The 23,534-nt window shown below is 41.9% G+C and overlaps 1 protein-coding gene across 3 annotated transcripts in view; it reads left to right on the forward strand.

Annotated features, from left to right (window-relative positions):
- Positions 1-23,534, forward strand: part of Spire1 (spire type actin nucleation factor 1) — a 175,713-nt gene that overhangs the window by 122,330 nt on the left and 29,849 nt on the right. For all 3 annotated transcript variants that reach the window (XM_048363613.1, XM_048363614.1, XM_048363615.1), the window contains 2 exons: positions 8,802-8,888; positions 10,187-10,316. In XM_048363613.1, the coding sequence (XP_048219570.1) occupies positions 8,802-8,888; positions 10,187-10,316 (217 nt within the window). The remainder of the gene's footprint in view (positions 1-8,801; positions 8,889-10,186; positions 10,317-23,534) is intronic.

Here is a 23,534-nt window from a genome sequence, read left to right on the forward strand (position 1 = left end):
TATCTCAGGGTTGTTTTTATTTGCATTTCCTTTACTAGCAGGGATGTTGAGCATTTCCTCATGTGTTTCTTTGCCATTTTTATATCTTCTCTTGTGAAGTCTCTCTTTAGCTCTTTTGCCCATTTCCTAATAGGTTTATTGGGCTTGGAGGGGCTTAGTTTTTTGAGTTCTCTGTAGATGACAGATATCAGGCCTTTGTCTGTTGCTGTGCTGGTAAATATCCTTTCCCATATCGTTGGCTGTCTTTCTATTTTGGTGGCTATGACCTTAGCTGTGCAGAAACTTTTTAATTTGTAGTAGTCCCATTTGTTGAGTCTTTCCCCTATTTGTTGTGCGCCTGGGACTCTATTCAGGAAGTTCCTTCCTGTGCCTATAAGTTCTAGTGTCTTTCCTACTCTGTCCTTCAGTAGTTTCAAGGATTCAGGTCTGATGTTGAGGTCCTTGATCCATTTTGAGTTGATCTTGGTGCATGGTGATAGGCTTGGGTCTACTTTGAGTTTTCTGCATATGGCTGCCCAGTTCTCCCAGCACCAGTAGTTGAAGAGGCTATGTTTATTCCATTGTATGTCTTTAGCTCCTTTGTCGAATATCAGTTGGCTGTAAGAGTGCGGTTTTATTTCTGGGTCTTCAATTCTAATCCACTGGTCTTCCGATCTGTTTTTATACCAATACCATGCTGTTTTTGTTATGATGGCCTTGTAGTAGAGCTTGAAGTCTGGTATGGTGATACCTCCTGCACTATGTTTTTTGCCTAGAATTGCTTTGGCTATTCTAGGTTTTTTGCTGTTCCATATGAACTTATGGATTGGTTTCTCTATTTCAGTGAAGAATGTGGCTGGGATTTTGATAGGTATTGCATTGAATTTGTATAACAATTTGGGCAGTATGGCCATTTTCACTATATTGATTCTGCCTACCCATGAGCATGGGAGGTCTTTCCATCTCCTTGTGTCTTCTTTGATTTCCCTTATTAGATTTTTGTAGTTTTCATTGAATAGGTCCGTCACGTCCTTGGTTAAGTTGATCCCTAGGTACTTTATTCTTTTTTTGGCTACTGTAAATGGAATCGTTTCCATAATTTCCTTTTCTGTTTGTCTATTGCTGGTGTACAGAAAAGCTGCTGACTTTTGTGGATTGATTTTGTATCCTGCTACTTTGCCAAATTGGTTTATTAGATGTAGGAGTTTGGGTACTGAGTTTTTTGGGTCCTTGAGATATAAGATCATGTCGTCTGCGAATAGGGATAACTTGATTTCTTCCTTGCCGATGTGGATCCCTTTGATGTCCTCCTCTTGCCTTATTGCTATGGCTAGGGATTCCAGTACTATGTTGAACAGAAGTGGGGAGAGTGGGCATCCTTGTCTTGTTCCTGTGTTTAGGGGGAATGATTTAAGTTTCTCTCCATTTAATATGATATTAGCAGTTGGTCTGTTGTATATGGCTTTTATTGTTTTGAGGAATGTTCCATCTATTCCTGTTCTCTCCAAAGCTTTTAATAGGTATGGATGTTGTATTTTGTCAAAGGCTTTTTGGGCATCGACTGAGATAACAATGTGATTCTTGATTTTAGTTCTGTTTATGTGGTGAATTACATTGATTGATTTACGGATGTTGAACCATCCTTGTGACTGAGGGATGAAGCCTACTTGGTCATGATGTATGATATTCTTGATCACTTTCTGGATCCTGTTAGCTAATATTTTATTGAGGAGCTTTGCATCTGTGTTCATTAGTGATATTGGTCTGTAGTTCTCTTTTTTTGTTGGATCTTTGCCTGGTTTGGGGATGAGTATGATATTAGCTTCGTAGAATGAGTTCGGGATTTTTCCCTCCGTTTCTATTTCGCGGAAGAGTTTGAGGAGTATTGGAATTAGCTCCTCACTAAAGGTTTTGTAGAATTCATTGGTGAATCCATCTGGGCCTGGGCTTTTCTTAGTAGGGAGGTTCTTGATTACCTCCTGTATCTCACCGTAAGTTATTGGTTTATTTAGTTGATTTATTTCTTCTTGGTTCAGTTTGGGCAGTTTGTACTTCTCTAAGAATTGATCCATTTCTGTAAAATTATTGTTTTTTGTTGAGTAGAGGTTTTGGAAATAGCTCCTTATGATTGTTTGAATATCGTGTGTATTTGTTGTAATTTTTCCTGTGGAGTCCCTGATTTTACGTATATGAGTCTCTTCTCTTCTTTTTTTTGTGAGTCTTGCAAGGGGTCTGTCAATTTTGTTTATTTTCTCAAAGAACCAGCTTTTAGTCTTATTTATTTGTTGAATGGTCTTTCTATTTTCAATCAGATTTATCTCTTCTTTAATCTTTGTAATCTCTCCCCTCCTAGTCGTTTTAGATTCTGTCATTTCTTGTTTCTCCAGTTGTTTTAGTTTCATCGTGAGGGTATTCACCTGCTCTGCTTCCATTCTTTTAATGTGGGTACTGAGTGCAATGATCTTGCCCCTCAGTACTGCCTTAGCTGTGTCCCATAGGTTTCTTTGTGATGTGTTTTCTTTGTCATTGTGGTTTATGAATTCGTTGATTTCATCTTTAATTTGATCTGTGGCCCAAGTGTTGGATAGCAGCGTGGGGTTTAGCCTCCAAGAGTGTGTATAGGCTCTGTGGTATCCTTTGTTGTTGAGGGTTACCTTTAATCCACTGTGATCAGATATAATACATGGGATGATGTCAATTCTTTTGTATTTGCTGAGGTTCTTTGTGTGGGCTATGACGTGGTCTATTTTGGAATATGATCCATGGGCTGCTGAAAAGAAGGTGTATTGGGTCTCTGTAGGGTGGAAGGTTCTATATAGGTCTGTTAGATCCATTTGGGCAATGGTGTTATTTAGGTCCTCAGCTCCCTTACTAATCCTCTGGGTGTTGGATTTGTCTCTTGGAGAGAGAGGAGTATTAAAGTCACCCACTATGATTGTGTTTGCATCTATCTTGCTCTGTAATTCTGTGAGAATTTGCTTGACATATGTCGGGCCTCTTTTGTTCGGTGAGTATACATTTATCACCGTGATGTCTTGATTCTGGATTTTTCCTTGTATCAATATGTAGTGTCCTTCTTTGTCTTTTTGAGTGGACTTTAAAGAGAAATCCAGCTTGTCTGAGATCAGGATGGCTACACCTGCCGTTTTGGTGGGTGCATTTGCTTGGTAGATCTTGCTCCATCCTTTCATTCGAAGCCTGTTTTTGTCCCTTGCTGTAAGGTGGGTCTCTTGTAGACAACAGATGTCAACTTTTTGCTTGCGGATCCATTCTGCCAGTCTGCTCCTCTTGATCGGGGAGTTTAAGCCATTTATATTTAAAGAGATCAAGGATAAGGGTGTTTTTTCTCCTTCCATTTTCTTGTTGGGCTGTTTTTTCCTGTTGTTTTTTTTTTTTTTTCTTCTTGTCTTTAGTGAGCTTGTGTTTCTGCTGGACTTTGGCTATTGAAGTTTCTTTCTGAATCTGTCTGTGTGTCTTTTACGATCTCTGTTGGGTGGGCTTCCCCTCTTAATATTCGCTGTAGGGCTGGTTTTTTATTCACATACTCCTTTAGCTCCTCTTTGGTGTGGAAAGATCTGGTTCTCCCTTCGAATGTGAACTCCAGTTTCGCTGGATATTTGATCCGAGGTTGTAAATTGTTATTCTGAAGTACTTGGATGGTGTTCTTCCACTCACTTCGAGCTTGGTAAGTTTGTGTGGATAAGTCGGATGTTATTCGAATCCTCTTCCCATTGAAAAAAGTTTCCTTCTTCGCTTTGGCTGAATTCAGAATTTGCTCTTTAATCTTGAGGTCTGTAGTCTTGAATATTATGTGCCTTGGGGTGGTTTTCCTGGGGTCTGGCCTGCCAGGTGTCCTATAGGCTTCGGTTACCTGGATGGGGTCCCCTGTGAGATTGGGGAAGTTTTCTGCAATAACTTTATTGAGAACATGATTAAGCCCTCTGCTCTGATATTCGGCTCCTTCTTCTATTCCAATTATACGCAGATTATATCTCTTGTCTTTGTCCATTAGTTCCTGGAGTAATCTTCCCTGAAGCTTCACCTTTTCTTGGAGTGTGGTCATTTTCTGGTTGTTGTCAGCTGCTTCATCGTCCAGGCGAGAGATTCTGGATTCCATATGGTCCACTCTTTGTGTTATGGTTTCAATTGCGGAGTTTATGGATGTCAGAGAGCTATTCATGGTTGTCATATCAGCTCTGATCGTGGAAATTTCTTCCTTTAAAGAGTTGTATTTTAAATCTATTTTTTCATGCATTTCAATTCTCAGGGTGTGGAGATTTTCTTTAAAGGCGGCTTGCATTGTATCCATTTTTGCTTCCATTTCTTTAAACGAGGCTTGCATTGTATCCAGTTTTGCTTCCATTTCTTTCTTGGCTTCCTGGGTGTCCTTCCAGATTTCCGCTCTAAACTCCTGGAATTGTTTTCTGATTTCATTTCTGACGGTTTCGATCATTCCTGTTAACATGTCCTCATTTGCTTTTTTATTCTCCATCTCCTCTCCAGTCGTGCTGCTTTTTGGAGCTGGCGAGTTGGCTTGTCCTTTGATGAACTGAGTTATGTTTCTTTGTGATTTGCGCATCTGGAAGTCTGTGTAGTTCTTCCCTCCCTTCTGTGTAGGCGTGTCTGCGTCAGCAGGTGCTGTCGCTGTGGCCCCGCCCACCAGTGCAGGGCACGCCTATCAGAGCGGGCGCTTTCGCCGGGGCCCCGCCCTCCTGTGCACTGTGAGTCCCCTACAACAGGCACTTAAGTGGGGTCTGCCTCCCAGAGCGAGCCCTGGGTTGTTGGGTTGTGCTTGCGCCCTCCCGCGAGTCCGTTGGGGGGGGGAAGCAGTATGTGTGGGGCCCAGTGGGATCGACTGTCCGGGTGTGGCTTGGCACCCTCAGACCTCGCCTCCGCTTCGAGGAGGGGGAACGAGATCAGGCTCAGGTGACCCTGCTGGGCTGGTATTGCCCACCAGCGCCTGTGATTTTAGTTGTAAGAGTCCGCAAGGTCTAGGCGCCTCGGGTGGGGCTTGCCCTGCCGGCCATCCCTGGCCCCTGTTGGGAAGGGGACGGGGCCGGTTCTGCCAGTTCAGGAACCTTTGGGGGCTTGGGGCTGTTCCGCCCTTCCCCTGCTAGACTGGCTTCCCAGTGCCTGCTGGGAGCTTCCCGCCTGATTTGGGGAATCTTTGTTCCCACGGGAGTGGGGAGGGGGAGGGAGGGAGATATATCGTCTTTGTCGGGCTTGGGTCTCCCGTTGGGGGAAGGGATTATGGGGGACTCACTTTTGCTGCTTTGTGTGCGTGTCCCGCACCGCCGTTGGCCCTTCAGGGGTTGGCGAAGTGTCGTGGTGGCTCCCCCGTTCCCTCTTTCTGCCGCGCTGGGTTCCCTTGTCCGAATCCGGTGTGGACCCGAACTTCTCGTCGCTGCTGGGTGTGTCTTGGTCCGCACCCTGCTTTGTGTCCGTGGGGTCTCCCGCTATATGGATTCTGCGCTCCTGGCAACCTGTCTGCCGATCGCCGGGTTTCCCTTTCCCAGCCTGACCCTGTTTGGGCCAGGGCCGGCTGGTGGGGGGAGGGTGCCCCGATTAATCTCCGGCTCCGTGTAGGTTTTCGGTTCTTCTTTTTTGCTCCTTTTTGTTTTCCTGCGTTTCTCCACTGCTTCTGGATGCTGGTTTTGCTGGGTTCTTGGTGGAGTGTTGGGTGTTGGAGTTCCCAGCTCGCTATTCAATTGGTGCGAGTCGGGGTGCCTCCCTATTGTCTCGGCGCCATCTTTCTCCTCGTTGTTTGTTTTCTTGATGACAGCCATTCCATTCTGGGGTGAGATGGAATTTCGATGTGGGTTTTGTTTTGTTTTATTTTTTTGCATTTCCCTAGTGACTAAGAACAACATCATTTCTAAGTGGCTGCATCTTTTCTAACCACAACTATCATGCCAGGGTCTATTAAACAAATTTCTTTATGTCTAGTTGCAAGCAACCTATTTTCTGTATCCTAGTATGTAAAATTTTGTGGCTAGCTGCAGTGAAATCCTTGGTAAGCTCTGAAAAGTGGAACCTCCAGCTCATCAGTGAATCCTGAAGCTCTATCATTAAAATGTATCCTGAATCTAGCTGGGTGCTGGTGGCTCATGCCTGTAATCCTAGCTACTCAGGAGGCTGGCATCTGAGCATTCACACAAATTCGAGAGATTCTTATCTCCCAATTTACCACCAAAAAACCAGGAAGTGGACATGTGGCTCAAGTGGTAGAGTGCCAGCCTTGAGCAAAAAGGCCAAGTGAGAGCGAAGTCCCTGAGTTCAAGTCAAAGTATTGGAACAACAACCAAAAAAAAGGTATCCTGAATCTGAGTGCTTCTCTCCACTTGCACTGCACATACGCCTGGACTGGCTTCTCCATCTCCATCCAAACTGTTTCCAGGAGAAATGAGGGAGGCCTGCACCTTCTCCTGGAGCATGGCTGATGTGAGCTGCTGGCCCTGTTCCTGTCACAGCTAGCTGTGCTCATTTCTGTCAGAGAAGGGAGGGCCAAGCACTTAGGATGCTGTGTGAAAGTGAGGCACTTTTGTCGCAGGATCACCTTAGAGAGGGCAGAAGCAAGGACGAGAATGGCTGGGTTGGGGAGGGTCCCCTGCTTCAGCATGGTACGTCAGCCTGCAGGGATTAGTGGACAGTAGAGTTAGCATCAGTGAGCAGCCATGCGTCTTACACTTGATTTCTAATGTGAAGTACACTGCTGCCCTGTGAGGTGGCTGCTCTCGCCCTCACTTGGAAGGAAAGAAACCCAAAGCACATAGAAGCAGTCAGGTGGGAATGTATCCTTATTTAATATTTATTTATTTATTTATTTATTTATTTATTTATTTATTTAGCCTGTCCTGGGGCTTGGGACTCAGCTTGAGCACTGTCCCTGGCTTCTTTTTGCTCAAGGCTAGCACTCTGCCACTTGAGCCACAGCGGCACTTCTGGCTTTTTCTATATATGTGGTGCTGAGGAATCAAACCCAGACGCAAGAACTTTACCACTAGGCTGTATTTCCAGCCCTCCTTGTTTTAATCTTAGGTTTCTTGATGAGTAAGGGTGGGTATCTTTTTTAGAGGAACATGCTACTAATAAGCACAGTGTCTAAGAGCACTGGAAGTAGAGGCCTGGGTTTGCTCCTCGGTTTGGCCGCTTACCTGTGTGATTTTGACTACTAAGTTTGAAGATGAAAAGTCATTTTTTTTTAAATGCTTACGATATAGTACCAAACATTGTTTTCTAATATCAGTGCTTTTTTAAGGATCTTTTTTCTATTTTTCAGTCTTTGTAGTATTAGAAGTATTACAAGATGTTCTTTGATTTTGTTTTCTTATGTCATGGTGGCTCAGAACTAAGATGGAGTTTGTAGGGCAGATCTACTTCTGTGTCCACCCAGGTCCCTTTCTGTTTTTGGCTGATACTTTCAGAAAGTATGCTATATGTATGTTAAGCTAAGTGCATAGGCCACTGCAGAATGATCTTCACACACATTCTGCTCACCTAGCCATCTTCAGTGTGAACACTGACTGGTCCACCTTCACAGTTGTGACCCAGGATGAGGAAATTCAGTGTTCGGCTTGTTTGGGAGTAGAACTTGCAACCTTGCCTTGTTAATCTCTTCTCGGTTCTGCTGTGGTAGAATGAACACATATGAGCTAGAAAGGTACATATTATTCTGTTCTGGGGCAGAATTGTAAGCAATAGGAAAGCCTGATTAAATTTTTTTATATGAATGGGTTTATTTTCATTTTACATACCACAAAGGCCACAGTAGGGGCTAGGCCAGGTTAGGCTGCTAGTTTTGCTTCTAGGTCCTACCTATACACATTCTTCTTTTATTGTGTGCCAGTACTGGGACTGAACTCTGGGCCAGGATACTCTCCCTTAACTTTTCCCCTCAAGACTGGTGCTCTACCACTTAAGCCAGTCTTCTGTTTTCAGCTTTTTGCTGGCTAATTAGGAATCAGAATCTCCTGGGTTTGTCTGCCCAAGCCAGCTTTGCACCCCATTCCTCAGATCTCAGCCTCCTCAGTGTTGGATTACAGGTGTGACCCACTGGCACCTGGCCCAGTGTCCTTCTTAAACCAGGCACCGGGAAGCCTGTGCATGCTTGGCTCATGCAGCACTTGCTTTGACACCTGCTATAGGCCCCTCTACCTCATTCAGGCTTGTGGGCGGGCACAGCCTAATGGCTGCTGGGTAGACTCTTCGAGGCTTATCACAAGAGACAGAGGTAGTGGTCAAACCAGACTGGGAGGCAAATAGAACAAAATGGTCACAACTGGCCTTATGGAGACTCTGAATGTGCGTTTCAGCTGTTACCTTTCTGAAGGTTTCTTACATTTCTCAGAATAGTTATTAACATATTACTTCAGGAAGAAGACATTAGCGTAGAGCTCACAGGGAAGTTGGGACTGTAGATCTTTCATTTGCCAGTTCTGTGAAGAGAAGCAAATCTCTCTGCACTTGAGTTTAATCTGCAGAATGTAAGTCATGTTACCAGTGATGCAAATAAGAGGTGAATAGGTTTTTAAATTATGAAGTTCTCAATAATCCACAGTGTTTCTTATTCTGTTCACATTCTGATTTCTGAAACTTTCTGTTAACCCTGATGTATATCATATATAATTTTCTAACATGATATAATTAGTATAACTCGGGTTTGTCTTTAATTTCATAGTTATTTTGCTATGATTCACAGGCATTTATTTTCTGTTGATTTGAAATGTGTCCTTGGGTGACCGATTTAGGATAACAGTGGTACTAAAAACTGTAAAATGATAGATCTGTAGTCACGTAGTTTTCTACTTTTTGTCTCCTTTTAGGTGAATGGCGACATTCCCCCTCGGTTAAAAAAGAGTGCTCATGAAATCATCCTTGACTTTATCAGATCAAGACCTCCTTTAAATCCAGTATGTAGTCTGACACTTCGACACTCCTTCTTTGGTGATAGCATAGTGAATTCTCCTCTAGGGACTCTTTCTGGAACTCAGCTTTTTAAAATGGTTACTTTTTCCACTGAGTTGTTTTTTATTTTTTCTGAGAATGATATGATGAAGTACAACTATAAGTTACAGTGCATTCCTTTTTTTGAGAACAGAGGTTGGCCTGGAGCTAACTCACTATGTATCTTATGCCGGCCTTGACCTTGCCATCCTGCTTCTTAGCCTCCCCAGATCTGGGGTTACAGGCATGTACCCCCACCATGCTCTACCGAAAGTTACATTCTTAAGTCACAAACAGTTTTTTTCAGGGGCTGGGAATGTGGCTTAGCGGTAGAGTGCTTGCCTAGCCCTGGGTTCCATTCCTCAGCACCACATAAACAGAAGGAAAAAAAAGCCAGAAAAAGTTTTCATTTCAGTTGTTTAGTACATAGCTGTGCCCCAGAATGGTTTTACTGAAAACAACCTGAGTCATGGTGCAAAATCTTGCTGAATAGCAACTAACTAAATAGTTGATAGTTTCAGTGTGAGTTGCCCTTCCAATACTTTATAGTGCTACTACCCCTCCTTGGGAGTGTCATATTGACATTATTTTTAGAGTCAACTTGCCTGCTAAAACTATCTCCCTTTGCTAGCAAGTTTCTTCCTAGAGATTGGAAAGTCAGAATACACTAATGTGGTTGGAATGTTGGTTCTGTTTTATTTCATTTCCCCCAGCTAAGAGCTAATACCCACTCAATGTGTATATAAGGTGACAGAAAATGCTGTTTCCTGGTTTGCGTACATCTACAGCAGAAGTCTTTGTGGAAGGACAAGAAGCCATCCTGGAAATGATTGTAGGAGGGCGGGGCGGGTGAGCAGAGTGGAGAGGGGCCAGTCCCTGGCATGCACACCAGCTCCAACCTTCAACAGACACACCCCCTGAGCCAGCCAGCCAGCCTCCTTGAGCCTTTCTTTCCCCAACCATAGGATGGAGAAGATTGGAGTCATCAGAAGGCTGGGCAAGTTCCTCAAAAATGTGATGGTGACTTTAGCAAAACTTGGGTTATTGAGCACATATGACTAAATAAATCACATGAAACCCGAAAGTGTCCCTATTGCTTTAGAAATCTTGTTTCTTAATGACTTGAACATAGTCTTCTATAGGTAGTACTGCAGCCAATGAGCTGTAATTCATAATATTATGCTGTGTGATAGATGTCCTTTAAAACTATTTAGAAGCAAGTACTCACGTCTCTCACCATTATGCTCTTTTTTTTTTTCCTGAGGTCTCAGCCAGAAAACTGAAGCCAACCCCACCACGACCACGGAGCCTCCATGAAAGAATATTAGAAGAAATTAAAGCAGAAAGAAAGTTGCGGCCTGTATCACCAGAGGAAATTAGACGGAGTAGGTTAGGTGAGTCCACTGCCTCCTACACTCGAGCTGCCAGTGGGAAATGGTTTTATACAACCAGCACATGAGAGTAACAAGGTAGATGAAGGTCTGGAGGCTCTCGGTTTACATCCCCTCCCTCTCTCTCTCCCCCTCTGTCTCTCTCCCTCCCTCCCATGTTCTCTCTTTTCCTCTATCTCTCTCTGTCTCTCTCTCACATACAAATACACACACACACACACACACACTTCAAATTTATGTTCAAAATTATAGGACAGCAAATGCTTTCCTTATCTGATGTTAAACTACAGGAGAGCATTGTGCTCTGTCAACGTCTAGGCTGAGATCTGAGGAATCTCTTTAACTCTCTGGGCATGAATCTTCTTACCTGTATTATGGTTCTTCTATAAGAATTCAGTAGCATCATGGCAAAATACTTGAGAAGCTTTGACACATGAGCACATATAGGTAATAGACATGTGGTTTTATTCATATCTCTGTCATCTTAATTATGGGGTTGGATGATGAGGATACCCCTTATTATCTGATAGTACGTAGCTTACTCCCTTATTATTTTTAATAGTAAGTATTTTTAATGTGTAGTCTAAGCATCTATGACTTTGATAGGGCAAGACCAATATTATAAGATGTTTGTAAACATTTTTGTTTCTACAACTCTCCTACAGTGTGTAAGATTAAAGATACCCAAGAGATTCCCAGTGGTACCTGACCAGTTAGAAGCCAGTGCTATGACACTGCACTCTTGATTTTCTCCCTTTCTTCCTCTTTCAGAGTCTTCTTGGTTTTTCGGGTTCTGTCCTGGGCTCTTTGCTCTCAGAACAGCTACGTCTTCTCCCATGGTTTTTGTTTCCGGCTGCTTTCCAGCTCCCGATTTGTAGCTCAGGCGTCTCTGAACACTCAGAGCCTGCATCTGTACATCTAGCTCTATACTAGTTAGAGAGCCTGTGTGAGTCCTCCAAGCATGACAAGCTACATGCTTGCACTTGAGGTCATCCACTCCCCTCCCCCAAGTCACCCCAGCCTGCTTCCCCATCACCGTTTGCTCTTGCCCCATGACCTAGTCCTATTGGTTTTTCTTTCTCTGGATTTGTCTAGTCTGCCTCTCTTCCAGTGCAACAGTGTCCTAGCCCAGGCTGTGTCTATCACGCCAGCCTCTGACTGCATTCCTGGCATTTAGCCATTCTACACCGTGTTCCTGTCCCAGCGCCGCTGTCACAGTGTGACCTCTGTAGAATAGGACCATGTCCATATTGTTCTTTGCCCGGCTAGATTTACCTCCCCCAGTGTGGGGATGCTAAGCTTACTCCCTTATCAGTGCTCCCCTTTTCACCCTCTCCCCTGGGCACCTGACCAGCAGGCGGCCAAGGTGGAGCAAAGGGACACGGGCTAGCCTAAGGTGCACGTGGCCGAACGAGATCCCCTTTTCCTCCCTCCTTACCCACCAAGGAAGCCAGGCGCAGATGGATCTCGGAGACGCTTCAGAGAGCAATCCAATTTAATCGGGAGGGACTCACAGTAATATAGTAGTGATGACTAGGATTGAGCATGAGCTGGCGATAGGCTGGCGAGCTTGTCCATCCAAGAGCAGCTCCCAAGGACCTCCTTCATGGGCTAACATCACTACCCATAGTACTGCCCTGTGGGCAAAGCCCACGCGAAAAGGGAGCACACGTGCTTGCTGGCTCAAGGTGGGGGATGGTCTCAAAGCTACCCCTTCTGGTTCCAGACCCAGAAGGAGATAGGTGTGGCTCACTTCCACACTGCCTCAGGGCTGGGGGAAGGGAGACATCTCGGGAGCGCTCTCATCGCCCTTCCCCCCTTAAGGCCAAGATGAATCCCCAACAGTTCTTGTTGTGTCCTTTGCACAGGACAAAGTAGACAAAGTAGTCCCATGCATACTAAAATAATTAAATGTACCTACTGATTACAAAGCTAGATTGAGTGAAGGTTGGATCCATTTATCCTTCTCAGGTTTTTATGGCAACAAGTTTTTCAAGTGTTTTGAGGGTTGAGAATGTGGCTCAGTGGTAGAGGGCCTGCCATAGCATGCATGAAGCCCTGGGTTCAATTCCTCAGTACCACATAAACAGATAAGGCCAGAAGTGATGCTGTGGCTCAAGAGGTAGAGTGCTGAAACCAAAAACTTCTTGTCAAATGGTATTTCCTCAGGTTTGGGTCAGTGACCCTACATTATGTAACTAAAACCAAACAACTACTCAACATATAAAGGTCAAAAATAGTCCTCTCAGGGGATCACAATAGCTCAAAAGCTATGTATGTGTGTTCATATAAGGCAAGGATAAGCAAACTCTATTGTTGATGTTACATTTAAAGTCCTAAGTGAATTTCCTTTGGCATAGGCCATGTGGATACTGTATATGTTTTTGATACACTGTCTATTGTATATATGTCTAACTGATCTAGGCAAGGAAAAGAAAAACAGGATGTAAGATATCACAAGAAATGTACACATTGCCCTATTAAGTAACTGTACCCCTTTTGCACAACACCGTGTCAAAAAATTTTTTTAATAATAAAAAAAATGAGTCTTGGACAAAAAAAAAAAAGAGGTAGAGTGCTAGCCTTGAGCAAAAGAAGCTCAGGGACAGTGCTCAGGCCCTGAGTCCAAGCCCCAGGACTGGCAAAAAAAGAAAAAAAAAAAAGTTCAAGCCCTAGTACCCATACAAGAAAGAATAAAATAAAATTGTGTGAATTTGGGGGAAAAAAAGTTTTGAGTTGCCAGACACAGGTGGCTCATATCTGTAATCCTAGCTACTCAGGAGGTTGCGCTCCGAGGATTATGGTTTGAAAGCAGCCCAAGTAGGAAAATCTGTGAGACTCTTATCTCCAATAAACTGCTAGAAAATTGAGAAGTGGTACTGCCACTCAAGTGGTAGAGTGCTAGCCTGAGCAAAAGGAGTTCAGGGATGGCAGCTAGGCTCTGATCTCAAACTTCAGGACCAGCACCCCCCCAAAAAAGTATTTCAAGCCTACCAAATAAATCCTCAGAAGCATTTATATAATTTTGAGCCAAACATTTAAGCTATAAAAATCAAGAGTTATTTTGCTAAGAGTCCTTGAATGGGCCTGAGGAAGGTCTGTGAAGACCCTAAAAGCTGACATGCTTACTTCACAAAGTGTACAGAGAGAGGAAAGTAAGGAATATGTATTCCTGAAGGACCCCTAGCCTCAGAAGAGTAAGAACCACTATGGTGATATAAGTGACATGGTCCTATAGAGTTATTGTGCTATACTGCATTATTGAAATGAAAAATTACTACACCTTGGGCTGGGAATATGGCCTGGTGGTAGAATACTTGTCTCATATACATGAATCTCTTGAGTTCAATTCCTCAGCACCATAAATATAGAAAAAGCCAGAAGGGGCGCTATGGCTCGAGTGGTAGAGTGCTAGCCTTGAGCAAAAAGAAGCCAGGGACAATGCTCAAGCCCTGAGTCCAAGGCCCAGGACTGGCAAAAAAAAAAAAAAAAAAAAAAGGTACTACACCTTGACAATGAATAATGGCATTAGTAGAAAAGATTTCAATAAAACTGTGAGGTCAGACAATTACATTTCCATGAGAAAAATGAGGTTAATGAGGTTATGGTTTATAGGAGTGAAACAGGCAAAGGCTTGGGATTGGAACTTCTGTGGGAGCACCAGACAGACAGAGCAAGGCGCAAAGCAGGTCTAACGTCCTGGGATGAGCCAGCTGGGTAGTTGCATCTGCTCCCTTAATTTTTCCAGGAGTGTTTTGAACCTCTGTTGCTCAAGTAACTGAGGATACAGAGCATAGGCTCTGCTCACAGTCCTCCAGGTAGTGACTGAGTGCCACATGGGTTTGTGCTGATACGAATGAACATGAACAGTGGCCACGCAAATGGCTAGGGGAGAAGAAACTAGCATTCCTTCCCACCCATTAGGAAGGTGCACTCCTAGGGCACCAGAGTGCCATAGAAAACGTGTTGTCCTTTCTTTGTCCTTTGTTTTCTTTTGCTTTGTTTTGGAGAAGGCCTCGCTCCATGACCCAGGCTGCACTTGAACATGCTCTGCAGCCTAGGTGATCCCCCATATTACTAACTCCCCACTCTGTCTTAGCCCTGGCAGCCACTAGTCCCTGGTTTTGGTCTAAGAATGTGGCCAGTTTAGATAGCTCCCAGTAGTAAATTCATGTACTCTCTCCCTGTGAGTGGCTATCATCACAGTATAATGTCCTGAAGGGTCACCCACATTCCACATGTTACAGTATCCCTCCTTTTATAGAGCTGCTGAGTGTATATCTCCTGGGTTTTTTTTGTTGTTGTTGTTGTTTAATCCATTCATCTGTAAGTGGGCATTTAGCTTGTTTTTACATCTTGACTGTGATTAGCGCTGCAAGGAACACAGGGATGCTAATTTCACTTCAAGATCCTCATTTCAACTTGGAAAGTTAGATTACCAGAAGTGAACTTGCTATGTCTGATTTATTTTTGCTTGTTTTTGTTGTATTTTTTTTTTTTTTTTTTTTTTTTTTGGCCAGTCCTGGGCCTTGGACTCAGGGCCTGAGCACTGTCCCTGGCTTCTTCCCGCTCAAGGCTAGCACTCTGCCACTTGAGCCACAGCGCCGCTTCTGGCCGTTTTCTGTATATGTGGTGCTGGGGAATCGAACCTAGGGCCTCATGTATATGAGGCAGGCACTCTTGCCACTAGGCTATATCCCCAGCCCTATTTTTGCTTGTTTTTATTGTTGCAATAGTGGGATTTGAATTCAAGGCCTTGAGCTTGCTAAGTAGATGCTCTATCACTGGCACAAAACCATCCTTTTGTGCTTTGATTATTTATTTATTTATTCGTTCATTCATTTTATTTTTACCAGTCATAGGGCTTGAACTAGGTGCCTGGGCACTGTCCCTGAGCTTCTTTTGCTCAAGACTAGCACTCCACCACTTGAGCCACAGCTCTACTTCTGGCTTTTTCCATTTATGTGGAACCCAGGGCTTCATGCATGCTAGGCAAGCACTCTACCACTGAGCCACATTCCCAGCCTGCTGTGGTAATTTTTGAGACAGAGTCTTGACCTGCAGTCCTCCCAGTCTCAGCCTCCTTAGTAGCTAGTATTACAGGTCTGAGCGTCACACTCAGCGGTATGTTTCATGAGGCTATATATATTGTGTATTCTCAACAGTTTGCAAGTGTTCTAGTTCTATCCTAATATGTGTGAGGTGATCTCTCATTGTGCTTCTGATTTTTATTTCCCTGATGAGTAGGTTCATTTGGACATTTTTTTCATTTAATTATAATCACTCATATGTTGTCTTTGTGGTAGTTTACTTTATGCTGGTCGTGGGGCCTGAACTCTGGGCCCAGGCATTATCCCTGAACATTTTTGTTCAAGTATCACTGCTTCCCTGCTCAGACTGACAGCTGCAGGACTAGAGGCCAGCCTTTGAACCACAATCCTCAGATCTCAGCCTTATGAGTAGCTAGGATTCCAGGCCTGAGCCACCCACTGGCACCCAGATTGGGATTTGTTTGTTTGTTTTGCCAGGCCTGGGGCTTGAATGCAGGGCCTGAGCACTGTCCCTGGCTTCTTTTTGCTCAAGGCTAGCGCTCTGCCAACTTGAGCCACAGCGCCATTTCTGGCCTTTTCTTTTTCTTTTTTTTTTTTTTCTCAAATTTTTATTATCAAACTGATGTACAGAGAGGTTACAGATTCATACGTTAGGCATTGGATTCATTTCTTGTACTGTTTGTTACCTTGTCCCTCATTACCCTCCTCCCCCCTCCCCCTTACCCTTTCCTCCCCTGAGGTGTTCAGTTCACTTACACCAAACAGTTTTGCAAGTATTGCTTTTGTAGTTGTTTGTCTTTTTTTACCCCGTGTCTCTCAATTTTGGTATTCCCTTTCAATTTCCTAGTTCCAATACCAGTATACACGGTTTCCAATATACTCAGATAAGATTACAGAGATAGTGTAGGTACAACCAAAGGAAGGTGATACAAGAACATCATCAATAATAGAAGCTACAGATACACATGAGACGTTGAAAGTAGTTACAACTGTGATATAACAATTGTCTCCATAACATGTAGTTCATTTCACTATATATGTGGTGCTGAATTGAACCCAGGGCTTCATGTAAACAAGGCAAGCCATATTCCCAGCCCCACCCAGATTGTTTTTAAATCAGACTTTTTGTTATTATTGTATTATAGAAATTGATTATGTACTTTGGATATTAATGAACTCCTTGGGAGTTACATGGTTGACAAATATTTTCCCCAGTGAGGCAAGTGGCCTTTTCACTCTGTTGATAGATTCCTTTGCTGAACAGAAGCTTTTTAGTTTGATCTAGTTCCCCTTGATTGTTTCATTTTATCTTTGTTTAAACTGTACTTTTGGTGTCCTAGTCATGAGTTGATTGCCAAGACCAGTGTCATGGAGCCATTCTCCTGTGTTTTTTATAGGAGTTTTACAGCTTCAGATCTTATATTTAACACGTCCATCTATTTGAAGCTACTGTTTGTGTGAGATAAAGGTTCAGTTTCATTCTTTTAAATATAGATACTCAATTTTTCTAACACCATTTGTTGAAGAAACTTAGTATACTTTCTCCCTGGTGTGCTTCTGACAATCACTTGAACATACATACATACATACATACATACATACATACATACATACATATTTCAAGCTTCTCTGTTCTGATATGTCTGTGTTATATGTCTGTATTCCAGTCCTTTCTGGGATTATGTACGTTTTATTTATTCTTTTTTATTTTTGAGACAGATTTGCACTTACATAACTCAGTCTTATCCATTTTGAAGTATGATGCTGTCATCTTTGTTTATCTTTCTCAAGACTGATTGGTTATTTGTTGTTTTTTTGTGTGTTTTCATATGAATTTTAGGTTTAGTTTTCTATTTCTATAGAAACTACCATTACCATTTTCATGGAAGTCAGGCAGTAGAGGTGCATTCTGGAGGCAGAAGCAGGAGGATCTCAAGTTGGAATAAGCCTGGGCTAGCTAGCAAGTTCAGGGTCAATTTCCTGAACTCAGTGAAACCTTATCTCAAAAACAAAAAAAACGATTTTCATAGTGATTACACTGAATTTGTATATAGCTGTCATTTATGTGGATATATGTCTTTGCATTTGTTTGTTTCTTACAGTTTTCATCATACAAATATTCCTAGGTATTTTATTCTTTCTTGGTAATGTCACAAGTGGTATTACTTGTTTTTCATATAGTTTGACCTTGCATATGAACACACTACAGATATTTCTATACTGATTTTGGATCCTGTGACTTTACTGAATTTATTCTAAGGTGTTTTTATTTTCTTAAATGATATCCTCAGGGTTTTCTGCATATAAGATATTGTTTAAAACAGGAACAATTTTACTTATTTTCTTATTTTTTCTTTTCATTTACAGAAATGTCTTTATTGACTAATGGTCTTCCCTAGGACCATCAGTACTATGGTTGGTCATCTTTCACTGTAGAGGATAATGTTAGCTGGGGGCTTTTCATTATGTGGAGATCATTTTCCTGTACTCTCAGTTTGTTGAAAGTTTACAACATGAATGTTGGATTTTGCCTGACACACTTTCCCTGTATTTTTGAGACAATCATGAGGTTCTGTTGATCGTGTATCCCATTAGGTCATTTTCATCTGTTGGGCCATCCTCCTATCTCAGAGAGAAATCCCACTTGTTCTACTGATAATGACATGCTGTTGGGTTCTGTATGCTGGTTTCTGTTGAGTATCCATCCGTATTCACTAGGGACATTAACCTGTAGTTTTCTTTTTCTTTTTCTTTTTTCATATTTAGTGTTTTTAAAGTCCTCAGAGTTTTAGAAAAGATTGAGAAAGATAATCATTTGCTCTCATTAGTTCTTTGAATGTTTGTTAGAATTCATTAATGAGGTGATCTGACCCTAGGCTTTCCTTTGTTGAGAGTTTTTGAGTAACAGTCTTATCTCCCACTCCAAGCCTTTTTTACTTCCATATTCCTCCATTTTTACTTTTAAAGTTATATTTAGATGCTAGCTTCCAGATACTCATCTGGAATACGTAAACAACAATTTTATATTGAATATGTGTTATTTTATTTTAGCCTTCAGAGTCAGTATATCACAACAATCAGACTGCTGTAGAAACTGATTTTTGTATGACAATCTTAGACTTCTAGAATCTGATACCATATAATCTTAAACCTTAAAAGGAAAGTAAGAGATTTGGGTTCATTTTTTTGCAGATCTCCATTTTTTTTTTTTTTTTTTTTTTTACTATCAAAGTATGCTTGGGGGAATTTGGTTAGGTAAGGTTGGCAGAAGTTTCTCTGACTTCACACCTGCCTCACACCTGCTAGATAGGTATGCTTTATCACTTGGGCCATGCCTCCAGCCTTTTTGCTTTAGATAAGGTCTGGTATTTTTGCTCTGGCTGGCTCAGACCTCAGTCTTCCCACCTTTGCCTCCTGAATAGTTTATGTGTGTACCACAATGTTCAGCATAGAATTGCATATTTCTTCAGAATGGCAGATAGATGTTTCTTATCAACACAAAAAGCCTTAACTACTTTCCTATAAAATAACTAAAGTAAAATGCCTATTTGAAAGTTTCATCTTAACTTGTACATTAGGCCTGAATTAAAATATTACTTTCTAACCACCAAACAGTGCATATGATTGTTGCATAACAGTTACTTTATTTGTCCCATCTAAGATGCACATTCTCCTTGGTGACATATGTGCTTCTAAAAACATTGACTTGTAATATTTGTGAGACTGAAGCCAATATTTCATCTTCATATCATTTTTTAAAAGACATAGACATAGTGAGCTTTTGGGTTGTAAATGTGAAGGTACCACAGTAGCTCATGCCTGTGATCTTAGCTATTGAGGAGGTTCAGCTTTGAGGACCCCAGTTTAAAGCCATCTGGGCAGGAAAGTCCATGAGACTCCAATTAACTGCCAAAAAACTGGAAATGGAGCTGTGTCTAAAGTAACAGAGCATTAGATTTGAGCAGAAAACTAAGGGACAGTGTCTTGGCCCTGAGATCAAGACCGAGTACCAGCACAATGCACACACATACCCACAAAGATAATAGTCTATTAAATTGGAGTAATAGAACCCATCAGCTGGAGAGATGGCTGCCTGATGGAACCGGTATGCACCTACAGTGAGGAGATGGTTGCCTGATGAAACCCGGTGTGCCCCTGCAGGGGGGGCCTCCATGGGCCACAGGGGGCTTGTCCTTTCCTCTTGGCAGAACCCCTAGTTGCATGTCAGGCTCCCAGAACTCAAGTCAGGGAAGACAGTATGGACCTAGTTGACAGTGGTAAGGATTTGTGAAATACGGTGATGAGAAAATGAAGGAGAAATCGCTAACATCCCAGGTGATCTTACCTTGTTGGTAGAAAAAGGATTTGGAAGAAAGGAGGGAAGAAGTAAGACAAAGACACCGCTTTGGCTGCGTCAGTTTGGAGCCTTGGTAGATGCGGCTTTGAAATAGAGAGGGAGAATGCTTTGTAGGAGAGGACAGTGGTCACCAAGTCCTTCCCATGAAGAACTGTGGCTGATGTGGCCATCTCTGCACAGCCACAGAAGTCTGAGCCTAGATCACAGACAGATGTCCACATTTGATGCGTTAGCATCCAGTACTGGCCGGAGTTTTGGACTGTGGTGATAAAAGGTAATTCTTTCATGAATACACAAATTCATCAAGTCTTTGCAATGACCATTTTTAAGACACTATTAAGATATAAACCACAGCTGAGCGCATGTCTCTAATTCTAGCTGTTTGGGAGTCTGAAGGAAGGGGATTGCACATTCAAGGCCAGCCTGGGCAACTAATTGAGATCCTATCTCAAAATAAAATAAATTTTAAAAGGGTTAGTGTAGTAGTTAGTGCCAGACCCCTTGCTCAGCAAGTACAAGGCCTCTGTATTCAGTCTCTAGTATTACAAAAAAGTTTATACACCCTACAGCCTACCCATGTTCAACAGTTTTATTTTATGTAATATTTTTTAAATTATTTCAACAGGAAAGAAATATTTTATTCTTAAAAAATAAAAATCATGTTTCTATGTAATAAGCACCATTCAAACTGCCCTTTTTATTAATGTTTTTTAAATTAGCAATCATTAGTTGTACAACGAGGGTTACATTGTGACTTTTCCATATATGTAGACACTGACTCTATTGACCTCACTCCCTCTCAGACTCCCCTTTACCCTTCTTAAAACAATTTCAGCAGGTTTCGTTGTTCTGTTTTAGTAAGTGCCATCACAAGCACTTTGACCATATTCACCTTTATTCACTCTCTACCCTCCTGCTGCTATAATCCCCTAACAGAGCCTGTTTTACTTTCCTGTCAGTCTTCTTTGTGTGTGTGTGTGTGTGTGTGTGTGTGTGTGTGTGTGTATTATGAATTGTTTCCACAAGCCCTGTTTTTGTATGAAGTAATTTAACCTTTATACCAACTCTGTGAGATAAGTACCATTATTCCCTTTTGTAGGTGATGTAACCACAGCACAATGAGGTTGACTAACTTGCCCGGGTCGCCCTGCAAATGAGAGGCAGAGCTAAGGCCTGGACTTGGGCACCGTGGGCTCCTAGCCCCACAGGGGCCATGAACCCAACACAGCGGGCTTGCCGACACCTGCTTCACTGAAATACTGTATCAGAAACTTCGCTCTTAGGCAGGGCCAAATTTTCATTGCTGTTGATATGTGTATTCTAAAAATACCACACATTATTCCTAAAATTATGTTGTAAAACATAGTCCTTTTTTATTTGTTCTATTTTATATGTAAGTGAAAAATCTTATTTTATGATGTTAAAGTGTTTGTATCTTACATGTGGCTTGTTCTTTCAAACGCTGTTCTTTTTTTCTTATATTCTTTCATTCCTAGTCTTAGTGATAGAACTGAAACTAGAGTCCTGTGTGATTTTGCTGTTTTTCTGATTCTCTCCCTGCAGCTTCTGCCTCCGATCTAAGATGTATCACTAAGGGGCTGCTTTTACCTTGCTCTCTTTCTTCTCTTCCCTATATACTCCTAACAGCTGAAATATTTCCTTTCTATTGTTTTCTTCTTTTTTTTCAGCAATGCGGCCACTTAGCATGTCTCACAGTTTTGACTTGTCAGGTAAAAAAAAAAAAAAAAAGTGCTTTCACACCTGACGTGGGTCGTGATGTGGGCTGTGTGGTTTTTGTGAATCACTTTCATTGTCTGCTTGTTCTAACATGGCAGAAAAGAAAATGGAAAGGCTTTCTTCTAAGCTGTGGTCAGTAAGACAGAGTCACCCTACCTCCTTGGAACATTATTATTGTTATTGAAATAATCAAACCCCTATCATCCTAGGAGGTGGTGGAATAACTTTAAAGAAAGTGTCCACAGTGTTCTCTAAACACTTCTGTAACAAAATCAGCTAAGCCCCCCAAAATGAGCAATAAGTGTGCATCGTGTGTGGGCAGAAGCTGGTGAGCCACCGCTCGCTGGAGAGGGACGTGGGGGCCCTGGTCCCTCTCGCCTTCCGCCCCTACCCAGTGCTGTGGAGGGCACGCCCTTTCTGTTCAAACTTAGGCAAATTACAAACTTTGAATTACTGAACTTAATCTGGAACACAGTTTCCTTCTTCAAATAAAATTGTAAATATATCTGAGCAAATTTTCAAAGATAACCTAATTCCTATAAAATACTTTCCAAATTCAGTTTATTTACTGTTTCAATTGTAAAATGAGATAAACTGACAAAATGAAATTTTTTTAATGAATATTTTCTTCCAGAATACTTTTTTGAATGCTACAGGCTACTCTTGAGCAGGCCTTACACACAGGCTCATAAAGCAACAGAGTGCTGTGTTGTTTTCGTACTGCAGCTTTAATGCCTTCTAAATACGAAATTCATATCAACCCTTCTTCAAATGTTTGATTTATCATTGTAAGTCTCTGGTATAACTAATATTTTTCAATCTTCACTTACTATTTTTGACTGACCACCAATGAACCTTTTCTATTTTCTTTATCCATTTGGCAGTTTTTATTTATCAGTCCATTTGCAGTGGAATATATGTGGTTACTACTAGTCTTCAAAAGTTGGCCATATAAGGACCAGGCATAAAGGTGCACACTTATAGTCCCAACTGCTCAGGAAGTGTAGATAGGATTGTGGTCCAGGAATGGCCCCTAGAAAAACCACAAGGTCCCAGAAAAGGGCTGAGAACATACATAGCCTAAGCAATAGAGCGCCTGCCTAGCAAACACAAGCTCCTGGTACTGCCAAAGGAAAAAAAAAATTGGCCAAATGCATCATAGCAGACACTATCTCCCTGAATATCTGCTAAATGTTTTCTGTGAGGGAGAAGGGGATTACCTAAACACATGAATTTTTGCCTTATGTGAGTTAGGTGTACTATGTATATGTATATTGTGTGTATATATTATATAGCATATAATATGGTCTACATGCACATGGTTGTGCTCACACACACTTGTGTATAAGTCTGCGCTGTCTTTTCATAGGCTCATGATGGTTCTGTGTTGGAAAGACACCTCTGCATCCTTTACATAAAAGGATAACAAAACCAGGCATGGTGGCTCACTCCTATAATCCTAGCTTCTTGGGAGACAAAGGAGAATCAGTCCAAGTAAATGTAGTAAGACCTCATTTCAGCAAACAAGCTGGGCATAGTAGTTTACATCCCAGCTATATGGGAGACACAGAAAGGAGAATCACAGTTGAAGACCATCCTGGGTAAGAAAGCACAAGACGCTATCTGAAAAAGAGCTAAAGCAGAAAGAGCTAGAGGTGGCTCAAGAGGTAGAACACCTGCCTAGAAAGCATAAGGCTCTGAATTCAAACCCCAATACTGCCCCAAAAAGGGGGTTAGCAAAGTTTGTGTTCACTGCTTTATCATTTGCAATAGTTTATTGTATGCCTTAATGTGCTTTGTGATTTCTAAGTGCTTTAGTCTTTATTATTTTGCTACTTTACATTTTTGATGATTGCATTTTGACTGTTAATGAAAATATCCCAAACTATAAATGGGAAAGATTAATTCATTTCTCTCACTTAAATATAAAGGTTGACATGTGTTTTCTCAGTGGGAAAATGAATATAGAATAAATGTTTGAAATATGTGCACAGTGTAGATAATGACAAGTGTAGAAAAAGCCATAAGGAAGTGATTCTGCTGCTGAAGTATTTTTGTCTTAGAAATATTGTTTCT

Source organism: Perognathus longimembris, chromosome 15 (genome assembly GCF_023159225.1).
Source record: "Perognathus longimembris pacificus isolate PPM17 chromosome 15, ASM2315922v1, whole genome shotgun sequence".
NCBI classification, from domain to species: Eukaryota; Metazoa; Chordata; class Mammalia; order Rodentia; family Heteromyidae; genus Perognathus; species Perognathus longimembris.